Here is a 17,675-nt window from a genome sequence, read left to right as displayed (position 1 = left end):
AATAACAGGATCTGGCAGCAGAATTAGCACTTTCTGTAATTTGTGTAGTCAATGAGCGTCAATGATATTTTGAGGCATTAGTGATACCATAATGTGATGTGAAAGATCTGTGATTTTCATTAGTAACAAAGTTGCAGGTGCTGCCAACACTAATGATCATTTGTTGTCTGCATTTCTGGTCAAAGAAATGCTACATTCAGTCAGCGCTTGGGTATAACAAAGATGTGCATTTTCCCCATTCACGTTTGCAGATCTGCTGTCAGTTGACCTGTGGTATGAACCTGAGTTACCAGATAGATGAGATATTTGCTCTTCCCCTCACCCCCTCCATTTAATTGAGCATTTCTCAGCAACCTTTTAACTGGGTTAACTGTAAAAATAGTGAGTCGTGGGTGTTACTGATCACAAGCATGCAGTTTGTTTACACGTTGACCACTTTGTATCAGCAAATCCCTCATGACTCTTGTAAATTCCTGATTTTGGTTACCCAAATTATAATGACAGACTTCAGAGTATACTTTCAGGTGTTATCTCATTGACACTTAGAAGTTCCCTGCATTGGGCTGTTCTGTTCTCCATTTCAGAGGTAGGGTTGCAGTTCCTGAAGTACAGCTCTGGGGCCTGGGCCCTGCCATCCCCCTCTGCACCGTGTCCACCCCTTTCCTTGCTTACTGTTTGTTGTTTGTCCTGTTTGTTGTTTGGTGTTCACATGGACAGAGACATCCAGCAGGAGGCCTTCCGGGCCAGTCACACCCACTGGCGGGGCGTCTCCTTTGTCTACAACCACTACCTGTTCTCTGGCTGCTTCCTGGTGGTGCTGCTGGCCATCCTGCTGTACCTGCTGCGGCTGCGGCGCATCCACCGGCGCACTCTCCGGAGCAGCTCAGCCGCCGCCCTCTGGATGGAGGAGGGCCTTCCCGCCCAGAATGCTGCGGGGACCTTGTGATCTTGTGATCTTGTGATCTGGCTCATAGTTCCACGAAGACTCAAAGACTCGAAAGGAAAAGCCATTTTTGCCTCAGGGTTTCTCCTCTTTATTTTCCTGTGGTTTTGTTTTTTATTTCCCTTTTTTGTTCCTCCAAACAAAAACAAAATCCATTGTTTGTAAGCCCTGCTGTCTAGAAGTATTGCATTTAGCCATTCTGAGTACAGCTTTAAATTGAGGAGTGGGGAAAAGGGAAATTCACTTGATTTTTGCTGCACAGGGTATCTGCCAAAAGTAAATGAGATTTCTGGGGTTTCTTTAAGGAATTGTAAATGTAAACAGATGCACTTTGATACCGGAGGGAGGTGGAAAGCCACATTCTGTCAGTGGAGAGAGGACTGAATAGTGATGCTTTTATAGAACCAAAAAACTTCCTGCCTGAAATGATAATCCTCTGTTTTCTCTGTCTTGAAAGCTCTAACCCGAAGAAGGTGATGTTTATTTTTTATTTATTGTTCAGGTCTGTTACTGTGTATGTTTTCTTTGCAAATTTAAATTTTTTAAACCATGTATATCTAAAACAGAGAAATATAGGCACCAGGAGATAACCATTTATAAAAGTGATAGTGAACTATCGACTAGAGCTTTGTGTGAGTGTGTGAAAAATCTCCAGGAACCAGAGTGAGGGGAGGCAATGCTGGTTCCTCAAAAACACACACTTCAGAATTTACTGGTTCATTTTATTTGGAAAAATCCTTGTTACTATTATCTTTTCCTCACCGCAGATAATTACTCTCCTTATTCCATATTTCAGTGGCATTAGAACACTTTTTGGTTTTGAAAGAATTAGAAAAATCCTAGTTTCACCAGTTTCGGTTTTATTGGAACTAGACCACATGCCCACTCCTTGCTCTTCAGTATTTCTCAGTGTTTCTGCTTAATTGTGCCTCAGTTTCTTCCAGCTTCCAATTGGTGTTCCCCACCCCACCCTCCGTAATTAAAAGTCATCTCAGCTTTTAATCGTGCTGGGAGACCCCACGCACAGCCTGCCGAGTGCTCTTCCTCACTGCTTTGGCTGAGGCTGTCGTTGCCAGTGCCACTGTAAATCCAGAAGGAAACAGTCTGCATCCAATACAGAAAATAAATTCACATGTGAAGGAAAAAAAAATGACAATTTAAGCCAAAATCTAAAAAAGACAATTGGATTGGCATATGTGAGATTGCGTTTTTTCACCTATTTAGTTAGTTGAGAAGTTTGGGGGATTCTCGTACAGTTTTTTAGGTGGAGTTTGTTTTGTGTGAGTGTCTGTATGTGCTGTTCCCTAACTCCAAGAACAGTTAAATTCATGTACTTGGTAGCAGATTAGTGGGGTTGTTGCTATAACAGATAGCTGAGGATATGGAAGTGGCTTTGGAACTAGGTACTGGGCAGAGGCTGGACAAGCTTGGAGAAACATGAGAGAAAAGGCCTGTATTGCCGTGAACTGAGCATTAGAGGCAGTTCTGCTGAGGGGTCAGAAGAGAAGACTTAAGGGAATTCTGTCCCAATTGTGGCTCAAACTGCCTCAGGTGCGGCTTAACCTGCCTCTCTGGAAGGTAAAATGCATCTAATCCTTGAGGCAAGAGCTGTGGGGGCATGGCTCCCTCCACCTAGATCTCAAAGCATGTTACTAGCAGCCTGGGGACCCAGGCAGAGGCTTGTCACAGGGCAGAGGCGAGAGCCGGTTCATCTTCAGCAGTGCCTCGTGCAGCCGCAGAGCCTCGGAGGAGGCTCTGCCTGTCTGGATTTGCTGGCATCATATTTGTGCTTCACGGTCAAAGTTGTTAAGAAAGGGGGTGGGCTTCTGGCTACCTAATAAGTTGGTCCTGGCCACCTAATAAATTGGTCTTGGCCACCCGCCTGTGACTCCTCATATAGGAGCCATGGATTATTGGTGGAGGCTGCAGGGAGCTGGCGATGGAGCCACTAGGGGTCAGCAGCAGAGACAGAAGGAAGGGCCACAAATGGGTGAAGTTGGCAGATGGGCACCCAGGGAGTTAGGGGACCCCCGCCTTCCAGCTCTGGACATAAAAGTTAGTCACATACCTGAGGGTCGTGAAACAAAGGCTGAGAAAACCTCGCTGCTCCAGCTGAGAGGCAGCAGTGGATTTGTCATTTTTAAACAGTTACCTAAGAAAAAACGTTGAAGAATATGCAACAGACACTATGTGTGGCCTGTAAAGCGTAGAATATTTACTAAAATATTTGCAGAAAAATTTGTTTGTCCTTTTGAGAACAATGCAGTTCAAAAAAGGATACAGACAGCAGCATCCTCTTAAATCAGGAATGTAGTTTCCATTTGTGGGCACAAAAAGATGGACAAGAGAAGTAACCAAACGTCAATCTTAAAATATTTGTTTATGCACCAGAATTTCAGTTAGCATTTTTCTGTCTAGATTATTTTCAAGATGAGTTTTCAAACAAACCAAGAGACCTGCCCCTCACCCAAAATCGTGTAAAAAGAGACCACTCAAGGGAGTTCATTATGCTGTGTGGAGATGTCTGCAGTCACCACAAATCACATTCCAGAGAAGGTCTCGCGTAGGTGAAGACAGCCAGGTGCTTTCTCTGAGAGATACAGGGTGGGTGAGAGACGAGCCAGGGAGGAGCTTAATTCTAGAGAAGAATTCCTATCAAGAGCTGACCGAGAAGGCTCTGTGTACTTGTAACAGAAGAAATTGGACTAGGAACTTGCCCAAAGCTTTATCAAAGAAAAGCATCGTGTTCAACCTTGGTAGAAACATGCCAGCAATAAGTGCTTATGTTCCACAGCCGTATCATAGGCTTCTCATTTTTAAACCTCCTCCAGGGGATGTTCTCAGAGATTTCACAATCCCTCTGGGGACATTACGCTAGAAGAGAAATACATGGAATTGTACCAGTGCTTTTTGCCCATGTTCATCCTAAGCTCCGGCTTTAGGCAGTGCTTTCTGACCTGGGCAGAGTGAAGGCACTGCTGGTGGCTGAGGCCAGTGACATGGGGCCCCTGCCCAGCTGCCCTGAAGGCTGGGTAGGTCCCTGTTTTCACCACCAGTTTTCCACACCTGTGTACTCTAGATTAACTCTGGATAAACAGATACTTACATTTTAAACTCAGGCCTATACAGAGTAGTTTTCCTTAAGAGGAGCATGTATCACTTAGCAAGAAACTAAAAATGTCAAATGAGTTTTCCATCCTTTAAGGAAAAAAATCAGCTTTAGAATTCTGTGCGGTCGGTCGTGTGCAATGCAGCAAAACTACCTTTCAGTAAATTACTTAGTTATTTATTTCAATGTTTTGTTTCTTTTGATACCAAGTGTCCCTTTCAATAATTAATGATGTGACCAACCAAGGAGAATTTTTTTGTTCTGTGCTAAAATTCTGTTTTACAGTTAGGAATTATGAAAAGCAAGGGAGCATCTTTAAAAGTTTTTTGTTTAAGTGATGTCTTCCATCCAAAGTAAGAATAATTCTCTCGGAAAGTCCTTGTGGTGTCATGTCACTTGCTGTATGTGGCAGCCTTACATTGCCACACGTAGGTATTGAAAAATCAATAAAATGAAAGTGCATCATCCCATGGCCTGTAGTCTGTGTGGGCTTGCTTCCTTGTCATCTTTGAATCTTCTTACTCATTAGAATGCTGAGTTGAACTTGAGTCCAGAATCAGGGAAATACGTTGTCTGAGTCTGACACACACTCTTGGCATGCGTTGTGTTGGGTGTGCATACAGTGAATCACAATTGTGTGGTGTTGTGGAGAGGGCATCCACACGCTCTGCAGCTCAGAAACCAGATATTTCACAAGTAGTGACCAACCCACGACGTTAAGCCATTTACCAACAATCAGTTGCCACTCGGAGATGACTGTTTATAAGGTCATCATTTTAAGGACCTACTTGTGTGTAGACAAGGAAAAGAAATAAAATGAACCAACTCATATATTTAATAGTAACAGCAAATGCTGACTTTGTGTTACACCGTTTTGCAGTTCGAGCTAAGCTGAGAACCTTTGGCTTATTTCCAGAAAATTATGACTGTCTTTATTAATGTTACACGTTACAGATATGGAAGATGAAATTAGACGTTCAGCATGGAAGATGAAATTAGGCGCTGAGCATGTTTCTCAGCTGTTGGAGAATACATAGATGTTCTCCTGGAGGAGGAAGGTGGGCCTGAGCCAAAACCTGAAAATAGATGACAGAGACAGATGGGAAGGGAAGGGGACCAGCTGTTAGGACCAACAAAAATAAAGGCCTGAGACATTCTGGAGAGGAGAGGGAAGCGCAAAACAAAATGAGAGAACAGAGCCAGCAAAGTGAGCTCAAGGGGGCTGCTCAAGCCGTTGACCGCTAGGAAAACAGGGCACAGCATTAAGATAGAATTGTCGTAAATAATTTTTGAGGCAGTGCAATAATTATAGGGCTTTTTGCCTGAGTATAAATACATTAAAATATCTAAGATGTCAAAAGGCATCTAAATTTTTATTCCACTTGGTGGAAGAGAAGTCAGTGCCTGTTTCCAACACTAACCATATTGACAGGTCTGAAAAGCCATGGTTCTGTGTTTCTGTTTGTTTTCAGTCTATTTCCATTTGTCCTGTGAATCGGCATGTACCCGTGGTGTTTTTTGGTTTTTTTTGAGATCCTGAAACGCTAATGGTTTGCACGGAGGGTTCTTGAAGTGCAGGTCACCTCCATCAGAGTCACAGTGTCTTCTTTTGGAAACGTCATGAAAAGACAAAGGACTGCCCAGCTAATCCCAAAGCACGCCTTGGCAGAGTGGATCTGCCTGGAGCATCCATCAGTGGCAGCATGAAAAGCAATCCTGTGAGTCTTCCCGGCCCCGCCTAGTCTGGGAGCCTGTGGGCCTCTGAGCCTGTGATCCCACCACCTCCTAACAATAGAAGAGTGTGTCTGTTGATGTGTTTTATTTTGCTTTTAGCCAGGCTAGTCCCCCTTCCCCTGCGCAGCCCTGCCTCTTTCTGTTAATAGATCCATTAAGGTTGACTGAGACCTGCTGCAGGGGACACGAGGGGCACTTTGGCCTTCGATCTTTGCCTTTCACCCTTGACACTGTTTGGCAGGTGAACGACATCCGGGCTCCAGACTTCATGACCACTTCAACATTTCTGTCAGCAGCCTGTGTCTGTTTCATGTAAGAGGCCCAAACGAGAAAACCAAGCCTTAAGAAGGATTTCTGCCCTGAGTAAAGAACTGAAAGCTCCTCACAGAACACAATGGTGACAGGCAAAAAAGACAGGCTTCTTGTTTAAATATGTGAACTCCAAAGACAGAGGGAAAAGGAGTTTTTTTTCCTCCTGTTCATCCAGTCATCAAATAAACATCTCAGGCATCTGGTGTTTTGTCAAGGGATTGGGATTCCAGTGGCCCCTATGTGACTGGAAGGGGAAAAGCTGGTCTGTGGCAAGGCCATTGAAACACCAAGGAGCGGCTTTAGAATCCCCAGTGTGGGTCTTTCGTTGTGTTATTTCTACAAGGTCCCTGTGCCGGCTGTTCTTGCTGTTCTCTCAGGCTTCTGATTGGGAGTGTGAATACCACCTTTCACCCTTTCTGCCTTCGTGAGAATCAGAGTTTGAAGTGGACAGTTCTGAAAATATTAATCATCATATTCTTTTTTTTTTTTTTTTTGAGACGGAGTCTTGCTCTGTCACCCAGACTGGAGTACAGTGGCGCGATCTCAGCTCACTGCAAGTTCCGCCTCCTGGGTTCACACCATTCTGCCTCAGCCTCCGAGTAGCTGGGACTACAGGTGCCCGCCACCACGCCCAGCTAATTTTTTGTATTTTTAGTAGAGACGGGGTTTCCCTGTGTTAGCCAGGATGGTCTCGATCTCCTGACCTCGTGATCCACCCGCCTCAGCCTCCCCAAGTGCTGGGATTACAGGTGTGAGCCACCGCAACGGGCCTAATCATCTTATTCTTGCCTGTGATTACATAAGACTTAAACTCCACGGACTAGACTTAGCACTTTCTTCTCCTAAGATTGCTTCTTCTCCCCCTTGGCCCAAGCTTTAATACCCAGATTTTAGACTCAAAACACTTAAACATTTAGCGGGCTCTCCTCAGCCTGGTAAAGTCCTTTGATGCTGGTCATGGCAGCACAAGAGAGTTTTCCGGAAGTTCCTAGCTGTTTTCTGTAATGTTCAAATTATACGTTTCAATTCTCTCCCACCTCCCGTGGCCCTGTTGTCCATCGGTGTATCTGTTTCTGCCCCAAATGTCCTTGAACATGGACCATGACAAGTCCTATGTTTACTTTCTGTGTTTCTACATTTGTAACCCAACAAAGAAGACACCGAGTAGTACATAGTATTTCATAAATATTTGTAAACTAATGAAAATCTGGTTTCTTTCACAAATCACCTCTTGAGGTTTCTAAAATTTGTGAAACAAATCTTTTAAAAATATTTTATTCTAGGCCGGGCATGGTGGCTCACGCCTGTAATCCCTGCACTTTAGGAGGCGGATCACAAGGTCAGGAGTTTGAGACCAGCCTGGCCAACATAGTGAAACCCTGTCTCTACTAAAAATACAAAAATTAGCTGGGCAAGGTGGTGGGCGCCTGTAGTCCCAGCTACTCAGGAGGCTGAGGCAGGAGAATTGCTTGAGCCCAGGAGGCAGAGTTTGCTGTGAGCCGAGATTGTGCCACTACACTCCAGCCTAAGCAACAGAGCGAGACTGTCTAAAAAAAAAAAAAAAAAAATATATATATATATATATATATAGTTCTTGATCTTTGCTGTTCTTTCCAGATGTGCGGAGTTGTGTGGTTTTAAAACCATATGCAATGGGCCGGGAAGGGCAGGATGGAACCCAGGCCTCTGAGTCTCAGTCCTCCGTTCACTTCAGCCCTCCACCAAAGTTTGTTAAGGGAGTGTTGCATTTTAAAGCTGTATTTAGAAAAACTTAGGAAAACCAAATTTACCTCAGGTGGTTTCCTTTCTTCGTAACCTGTTCGGGCTTGACAGAAAGGAAAAAGAAAGCCCAGAATTAGGTAGTAATAATAGAGGCAAAGTAAGATTGATATTTTCTGAAGCCCTGCTTACAGAAAATAATTCCTGCATATTTATTTTATTCTAAACATAGCTTCAGATTGTTTTTCATTCTAAGTTGTCCTTAAAAGTCACTTTTTAAACCTCACAAGAAGCACCAAATGTAAGGGGGAAAGGATGGATTTGACTACATCTAAAGTAAGGCTTTCTGTTCATCATCAAAGCTAACAGATGGCAGACTAAGAAGGTATTTGCAGTCACTAAAATTGAAAAGGGATTAAAATGTACAAAGTTTCTTGCAAAACAACAAGAAAAAGGAAATCCAAAAGAAAAACCCGGCCATGGATATTAATAGGTGATTCACAGCAGGGGAAGCCCAAATGGTGAACAAGAGATAAACTAAGAGAGCTGAAGAAATGCAAATGTAAATTAAGAGCCACTACCTTATGCCCCTCAGAATTGCCAGACTTCAAGTGCTGGCAGTGATACAGGGCCCGGACTTCAATATTGCTGGTGGTGGTGCAAACTGCAATGCATACCCCAGAAGGGGAGCTGGCAGCTTAAAAGTTAGCAGCGTGTGCGCCCTGTGATTCAGAGAGCCACTCGCACGTGGCTCTCCGGAGAGATTTCTACCTGGGTCCATAAATGGACTTACGGAAGGATGCCCTTGCAATGATTTTGAGTGACTGCATTGTTGGAGGCAAGCAAGGTCTTGGACAAGTCAAAGGCGGCAGGTGAGTGCCCTGGAATACACTATAGCCATGAGAGACAGACCTAGACCTATGGATAGCAAGCAGGTGACTTTTAAAAATAGTGTTGAATACTGAAAGCAAGGCATGAGAATTGTTGCATAATGCCATTATGTTAATGTGGGGCACACGACACTGTGTCCTATGAGGATGTGCGTATTTTCACTCAAATACATTAAAATGGACATTCTGGGGACACATTATGAAAGGAGGACAAAAGATAAAACTGATCTTGTTTTAGGGTACCTCACATCCCAGTGAGCCCCTCAGTTCAGGGCCAGGGAGGAGGATTGAGGACCCCACCCCAACCCAAACCAGGCAGCCTGATAAGGTGTGATTCAGACCTTGAAGTCGTTAGGCAAAAGCCCTCCACTCCACTCCGTATTTGACTCAGGAAGAACCGAAGTATTTATGATGGCCTAGACAGCCCTGCACTGTGGCCTCCCACTCCACACCTCTCTGACCACAGTCCTCATTTCTCCGCGACTCTCCACTCCAGCCACCCTGGCCTCAGGGCCCTCTCAGGACTTTCCGTCCCCCTTACCCTGCTTCACTTTCCCCCCATGATGCTTATGACCTTAGATGTAGCACACTCTGTGTTCATTACATTCTGTGTAAGACTGTCCCTACTAACCTACTAGAACAGGATCCAGGAGGCAGGGGCTTTTTGTCTGTTTTCATGTTGTATCCCCAGGCACAGGATCTGATGTGCGGTAGACATTCAATAAATATCTGTGGAATGAATGAACAAGGCAGGATCCTTAAAGCGAGGAGGAATGACCAGGCTGAGAACTGAGGAGAGAGCATACTAAACTCTACAGTCTGGCCCCAGGGATGGGGGCAGGAAACATGGCACCACCTGTTTGATTATTGGAGGGAAAGAAGGTGCTTCTTGTGCAGAACCGTCATCATAACACAATGATAGCTTATTACACGCCAGGCACTGTTCTAGCTCTGTTAGCTTACGTAATCCCTGTATTAGTCCATTTTCACACTGCTATAAAGAACTTCCCAAGATGTGGTAATTGATAAAGGAAAGAGGTTTAATTGACTCACAGATCAGCATGGCTGGGGAGGTGTCAGGAAACTTAACAATCAGCGGAAGGTGAAGAGGGAACCAAGACACCTTGGCAGGTGGCAGGAGAGAGAAGGAACTACCAAACACTAATAAAACCATCAGATCTCGTGAGAACACTATCATGAGAACAGCACGGGAGGAACCACTCTCATGATTCAATTACCCCCACCAGGTCTCTCCCAGGGACTGTGGAGATTATAATTCAAGATGAGATTTGGGTGGGGACACAAAGCCTAACCCTGTCAATCCCCAAAATGACACGAGGAGGTGCTTTGATTACCTTCACTTTACAGGTGGAGAAACATGTGGAAAGGGCACATAACTTGCTCAAGGTACCCAACTAGCCAGTAGTGGGGCTGGGATTTGAACACAGGCAGCCTGGCTCCAGTCTGTACTCTAGAGCTGCACTGTGCAGTATGACAGCCTCTGGCCACTGAAGCAGGCCAATCCAAACTGAGAGGAGCTCTAAGTATAAAATATACACCGGACTTCAGGCCGGGCATGGCGGCTTATGCCTGTAATACCAGCACTTTGGGAGGTCGAGGTGGGCAGACCATGAGGTCAGGAGATCGAGACTATCCTGGCCAACATGGTGAAACCCCGTCTCTACTAAAAATACAAAAAATAGCCAGGTGTGGTGGTGCATGCCTGTAATCCCAGCTACTCGGGAGGCTGAGGCTGGAGAATCGCTTGAACCCAGGAGGCGGAGGGTGCAGTGAGCTGAGATTGCGCCACTGCTCTCCAGCCTGGCAGCAGAGTAAGACTCTGTCTCAAAAGAAAAAAATAGTTTTATACAAAGACTTTGTATAAAACAAGAAATAAGAAATATCTGTTTCTTTACATTGGGTACATGAGACATGACAGTATTTTAGGTATATTGAGTTAAATAAAATGTTGGATTAACATCACCTGTTTCTTTCTACTTTTTTAATGTGTACACTAGACAACTCTAAATTGCCTGTGTGGCTCCTAGTATATTTCTATCAGATGGAGCTGCTCTCGGTCCTTGCTTCTCAAAATGTGGTCCTTGAGTCAGCAGCATCAACATCACTGAAGCCTGACGGAAGTGCTGGATCTCAGGCTTGGTCTCAGATCTCTTGAATCAAATTCTTCATTTTGCCAGCCCTCCAGGTCACTCATAATGCATGCTCACATTTGAAAAATGCCACTGCAGACCAAGCCAGCAATTTTTTTCTCTAAAGGACCAGATAATAAATATTTTAGCTTTGCAGGCCACATGACTTACCTCACTGCTTCCGTAGTATGAAATGAGCTAGAATACGCACGTGAATACCGATTCCACTGTAACCTGCACGGACCTAGGGGGACTGAACAAAGCAAGGCGAACGCGGGAATAAAAGACAAGAGACAAAAGAGTATATTTTGAAGAAGGGGTCAGGGGGCACCTTGCCTCTAGTGGACAAGGGCCCTGAGCTTTACGCGGCCCTCCTTATTTATTAGGCAAAAGAGATAGTGAGAAGTCGGGGTGGAAGAAGGGGTCAGCTGCTCAGTCCAGAGTAGGCTTGCAAGACTGCATTCCTCAAACAACAGGCTGAATGTTGCAGTAGACAGCCTTGGCGCCAGGGAGTGATTCCAGCAAACCTTCTGTCGGCAGGAACAGTCGTGAGTTTGCTCACATCCTGCATTCATGATAAACAGTTTGCTGTTTGATCATATAGCTTCTGGTGGAATGCTGGTTGGTCACATCCCATGGGCCTTCGGCTACCTGCATATCCCCCTTTCTGTTTATGAATTAATTGAAAGAATGTAAGGCCAGGCTGGGCAGTTCTCATTCTCTGATTGGCAGTCCATCCGATTTTACAGACTATAAACAGAAGACAGAGACAAAGCAACATTATTCCAAGAACCACATATAAGATGTAAATGTGGTGCCTTAGGTAGGTCCAAGGGTTGAGGCTCTCCAGGCCTTGCTGGAATTCCGTCCAGTCTTCAAAAGAAGCAGAAATTCTTGAGTTTACCTATTTAAATCAAGAATTTTGTAATTCACCAATATCAAAGGTGCTGTGGGATGTGAAAGCTCCCTGCAAATGGGCTTTCACAAGGCCCCATGGATACTCACTTTGGCTATATTCTAAGTTGGTTACACAAATATGAGTGTGATTAAAATGACAACGCAATTGCTGCCGCAACTGCAAGCTCTGTACTTGTTCCCCTAACCATAGAACTGTGGATTTTAACATTGCCACTTCAGTTTGTAACTCAGGGTTAATTTTATTCTGAATTAGCCGTGCTTGGTTGGCTATGCCTGTCCAGTTCTCCACGTACTGAGCTGTTTGGATAGAATTATGAAAAGCTACAGGAGATACCACAACAGAAGTTAATAGCGTGACCAAGGAAACAGTAGCAAAAATGATCATGTTTAAGGCTCTACGGACACAATGAGTAAGCTGAGTTAGAAGAAGTTTCACAAAATGCAAAGCAGGTGTGGCAGCCCAAGACTTGGACAGATTAATGGGAATCCATAGCCCAGGGATGAGACCTAAAATAATCAAAGTAGAGATATTATGTGTTTGCAATGTGCTATGATTAATACAGCGATATAACTGACAAGACTTACAGGTCAATTGGGTATTGTTTACCTGGAGCTGGTCCTTCTTAGCTACCAAAACGACATAAGGATTAAAAACACAAACTGAAAATTGAGTGATGATAATCTTTACAAATGTAGTCTTAGAAGTGTGTCGTGACTCCAGTTGGCCTTCTCTCCACCTTTGCACTGAGGCTCCAGCTGACTCATGGGCTCGTACCAGAGGGACCAGGTCCATGGTTGGCCACACTGAGTTCCTCCAGTCTCCCATTCCATGGTCGCACGCACCTTGAGGGCACCCACACGGTTTGTCCATCTCCTGCAAAAACACAAGCATACCCTCGTCCCCATGTTAGTAAATCCACCGGACTTTTCCATTTTCCTTCTTCCAGGGATTTCCATAACACTTTCGGATAAACCTTCTTCTTTTCCTCTAACACTTACCAATGTCTTTCTGCTGGAGTCTTACCTTCCATACCAGGAGTCAGAAAATTTGAAGTAAATAAGACTAAATGTAATTTTGATTGAGGTGGTAGTTGGCCTCCTATACCCCCTTTTTGTTTTTTCATCATGCATTGTAATGTTTGATGTGCCCGCTCTATAATGCCTTGTCCTCTAGGATTATAAAGAATTCCTGTCTTATGGGTTATAGCCCAAAGCTGTAAGAAATTTTGAAAAGCATGACTAGTATCAGCAGGTCCATTGTCAGTTTTTAATTGTTTAGGTATCCCCATATGAGCAAATGATGACAGACAATGTCACCATACATGACCAGCTGTCTCACCTGTTTGGCATGTAGCATGCGGCATATGAGAATAAGTGTCTATGGTCACATGAACATAGCTAAGCTTACCAAAGGTTGCTACGTGTGTAACATCCATTTGCCAGATTTCATTTGGAGCCAAACCTCATGAGTTACAGCCTTCTACAGGTGTGATTCAAGGGACACGCTGGCAAGTAGGACAGGCTTGTATTATAGCCCTAGGGTGGCTATGAGATAAATGGAACATGCAAGTAAGGGCGGAAATATTTTGGTGCAGAAGTGCATGAGACGCTTGAGCTTGCTGAAACACAGAACCAATCAGTTTGTCTGCTTTCTCATTACCTAGAGATAGGGGCCCAGGAAGTTGTGTGTGGGAGCGAATATGAGAAATATGAAAAGGAGCTGCATGAGAACGAATAACTTGTTGAAGTCTTAAAAATAAATTAAGCATCCAGGCATGGTGGCTCACGCCTGTAATCCCAGCACTTTGGGAGGCCGAGGCAGGCGGATCACGAAGTCAGGAGATCGAGACCATCCTGGCTAACATGGTGAAACCCCGTCTTACTGAAAATACAAAAAATTAGCCAAGCGTGGTGGCAGGTGCCTGTACTCCCAGCTACTCGGGAGGCTGAGGCAGAAGGCTGGTATGAACCCAGGAGGCGGAGCTTGCAGTGAGCCAAGATCACACCACTGCACTGACAGAGCAAGACTCCATCTCAAAAATAAATAAATTAATTAAGCAGTTCTGGGTCTACTGTACTTTTAATTGTAGCAGTTTCTATGCGACTGGCTACATTTACAACATAAGCTCAATCAGACAATGTTGCTAGAATCTGAGGCTGTGAGCTGTAAAACCTGAATGACTGCAGTCAGCTCTGAGCATTGAGCTGAAACACCGGAGGTATCTAGCTTCCCCTGTGTTAGGGGCACAACTGTGAGAGCATAAGTGTCTGCTGTTGAGGCCACCCAGTTTGTGGTGCTTTGTCATGAGGGCCCTAGGAGGCGAATACACTTCCTAAGAGCAGAGGACACTTGAGCTCAACAGGGAAGGCTGTGGAGCTTTCAGAGGGGACCGTGCAGGAAAACGTGGTGGGCAGAAGTAACATCACGAAGGCAGGGCCCACAATGTGGAAAAACACAGACACAGTTGTTCAGGCTGGAAGTCAAGTTGAGGAGTCTGCAGGGCCACGCTCCCTCTGAGGCCCTGTAGAATCCTTCCTTGCCCCTTCCTGGTTTCTGGCGGTGACCAGCAATCCTCAATGGTCCTTGGCCTGCAGCTGTGTCACTTTCATCTCTGTCTCAGTCTTCACATGGCATTTTCCTCTTCTTATAAGGACACCTGTCATATTGGATTGGGACCTGCCCTGATGACTTCATCTTAACTTGACTGCATTTGCAAAGACTTAGTTTCAAACAAGGTCACATTCAGAGCTCCCAGAGTTAGGACTTCAGCATATCTTTTGGGGGAACACACATCAACCCCCAACTGGAAGTCTTGCTTGACTGAGTTCAGGTCCTTCTCTCTGCTCACATGGCATCTTTTTACCAAATTTGTCATTGGAAGTGTCTGTTTATATACTTGTCACCCTGTTTATATACTTGTCGTCCCATCTCCAAGACTATGAGCTTTCCCTTTTTTTTCTTTAGAGGCAGAGTCTTGCTCTGTCACCCAGGCTGGACTGCAGTGATGCCATCACAGCTCACTGCAGCCTCAAACTCCTGGCTCAATCAATTCTCCCACCTAGGCCTCTCAAGTGGCTGGGACTACAGGTGCATGCCATCACACCCAGCTAATTTTTTCAGTTTTTGTAAAGACAGGGTCTCACTATGTTGCCCAGGCTGGTCTCTAACTCCTGGGCTCAAGCAGTTCTCCCACCTTGGCCTCTCAAAGCACAGAGATTACAGGAGTGAGCCACCGTGCCCAGCCTTCTGAGTTTTTTAGGAACAGGGACCGCATGTCAACTTTATCTCTGCATCCCCATGGCCCAGCGCCCTGACTCATTTGTAGTAAGTGTCTGATGAAAGGAGCTTGCACTCAGAAAGCCCTGGCTGTGGCCTGGAGTCAGAAGGCCCAGCCAAGCCCTGCCTCTGTCACTTCGAATGTGGCCTTCGGCAAGCCATGTCACTTCTCTGGACTTCAGTTTCCAATCCTATAAAATGTGAGTAAAAACTCCTGTCATACTTCCCTCACAGAGAGGTCAAGGGGCTCCAAGATGATGCGTGTGATGAAAGCCCTTCGGAGCCACTGTCTGTAAAATAGAGAGAGTTGTGACATTCATTCTTTTCCAGCCCAGGACTTTATCTCCTGCTCCATCTTTCCTGACTCAGGCCTCAACTGCAGCCTCCGTCATCCCATCTGGAAGGTTTGCCTCAGAGCCCAGCCAAGGTCTGGGCAGGCCTGGGCATCCCCTGATTGGAGTTGGAGGTCGCCTGCTGCCGGTGGAGAAACAATGTCACCACCCAGTGGCTGCCCAACCCAGTTCAGTTCCAACCTGAACTGCCCTTCTGAAAAGACAATGTGACCTTTGCAGCATAATCACTGCCAAAAGTAGTCATTTTATAGCAAAAATCCAGAGACACTGGGTAAACTCTACGAAGTGGAAGAGACAAAAATGTGAAGCTTTCCACCACCTCTCACTGCAGTTCCACTGTCGGAGGGGCCACAGGGATGGGGTAATGGAACCAATTCGTTCCCCTGGATAATAGTCCCCCTGGTTGTCTACATCCAGGGCTCTTCCTCTGGTGTTTGTCTACTCTGGGTGTTTATACCCTGCCAGAGCAGAGGCTGGCTTAAGATCTGTGGGCGGGCAGATCCCAGGGTCCCTCACTCTCACACAAGCAGGTTTTAGCCCGTGCTGGTGAGGCGTGAGTGACAGACTGGAGAGGAATTCACTTCAAGTCAGTGGTTTGGGATGGCAGGGCTGTTCATTTCCTGTGGCTACCATAAAAAAGTATCACAAACGTGGATGGCTTAAAACAACAGAAACTTATTCTCTCACAGTTCTGGAGGCTAGAAGTCCAAAATCAAGGGGCCTGTAAGGCCACGCTCCCTCCTTAGGCTCTAGGGTGGAATCCTTCCTTGCCTCTTGCAAGCCCCTGGTTGCTGCCAGTGATCCCTGGCGCTCCTTGGCTGCGGCAGCATCACTCGAATCTCTGCCTCTGTTGTCGCATAGCCATCTCTGTGTGTCTCCACGGTGGCTTCACATCTCCCTCTCTTCCTAAGGAGCAGCGTTGGATTTAACACCCACCCCAATCCAGTATGATCTCATTTGAACCAGATTACATCTGCAAAGACCTGCTTTCCAAACAAGGTCGCACTCACAGTTACTGGGGGTTAGGACGTCAACATATGCTTTGGGGACACAATTCAACCCACAGTGGCAGGCATTCGTTCACTGGGCACCTGCTGGGAAGAAATGGTTCTTGACATGAAGCGATTAACCAGTGTGTTATAGGAGTTCTCAGAGGGTAGGGAAACCAGTGTGAGAAATAGACAAATTTATTCGTGGTAGGTTTTAACACACTTCTCCCAGACAGTAATAGATCAAGCAGACAATTCAGCTTATCTGCTACACATGAATAACATGCTCAGCAATCCTAAGAGTGGACGTTCATAGAACACATACTTTTCAAGTACATATGGAGCATTTGCCAAATTTGAGCTTAATAAATTTCAAGCAATTGGCCGGGCGCGGTGGCTCAAGCCTGTAATCCCAGCACTTTGGGAGGCCGAGACGGGCGGGTCACGAGGTCAGGGGATCGAGACCATCCTGGCTAACACGCTGAAACCCCGTCTCTACTAAAAAATATAAAAAACTAGCCGGGCGAGGTGGCAGGCACCTGTAGTCCCAGCCACTCAGGAGGCTGAGGCAGGAGAATGGCGTGAACCCGGGAGGCGGAGCTTGCAGTGAGCTGAGATCTGGCCACTGCACCCCAGCCTGGGCAACAGAGCGAGACTCCGTCTCAAAAAAAAAAAAAAAAAGAAGAAGAAGAAGAAAAAAAATAAATTTCAAGCAATTAGTTTCATATTTTCTCATTTTCAGACCACAGCATTTTAATGTTAGAAATTAATAACAAAAGAAAACTTCGGGGTTTGTTTTTATTTTTGTTTTAGAGACAGAGTCTTACTCTGTCACTCAGGCTGGATTGCAGTGGTGTGATCATAGCTCACTGCAGCCTTGACCACCTGATCTCAAGTGATCCTCCTGCCTCAGCCTCCCAAGTAGCTGGGACTACAGGTGCACACCACCATGTCCCACCAACATAACTTAAAAACTGAATATCTGGAAATTTTTAAACACATTTCTAAGTAACTCGTGTGTTGATGAAGAAACTGTATTGGAAATTAGAAAATAATTAGAACTGACCATTAATGAAATCCACATGCCAAAACTTGCTGGATGCAACTAATGTTTTTGCTTAAAGAACCTCTGTAACCTTAAAATGTATGTATTAGAAAAGTATAACAGATAAAATTTAATCAACTAAGTGGAAAAAGTACAGCAGAGTCAATGTAACAACAAAAATAAGTAGAAGAAAGCAAATAATGGGCTCAGAAATAAAGGATCAGCAAAGCCAAAAG

At 45.2% G+C, this 17,675-nt stretch overlaps 1 protein-coding gene across 5 annotated transcripts in view; it reads left to right on the top strand.

Annotated features, from left to right (window-relative positions):
* Nucleotides 1-4,524, top strand: part of ENTPD4 (ectonucleoside triphosphate diphosphohydrolase 4) — a 29,335-nt gene extending 24,811 nt beyond the window's left edge. For all 5 annotated transcript variants that reach the window (XM_023216737.1, XM_023216736.1, XM_031935846.1 and 2 more), the window contains one exon: nt 718-4,524. In XM_023216737.1, coding sequence (XP_023072505.1) covers nt 718-946 — 229 coding nt within the window. In that variant the 3' untranslated portion in view covers nt 947-4,524. The remainder of the gene's footprint in view (nt 1-717) is intronic.
* The last annotated feature ends 13,151 nt before the right edge of the window (nt 4,525-17,675 follow it).

The sequence above is a fragment of the Piliocolobus tephrosceles genome, chromosome 7, assembly GCF_002776525.5.
Source record: "Piliocolobus tephrosceles isolate RC106 chromosome 7, ASM277652v3, whole genome shotgun sequence".
NCBI classification, from domain to species: Eukaryota; Metazoa; Chordata; class Mammalia; order Primates; family Cercopithecidae; genus Piliocolobus; species Piliocolobus tephrosceles.
The sequence above is the reverse complement of the archived record's forward strand: the minus strand, read 5'-3'. Positions and strand labels throughout refer to the sequence as shown.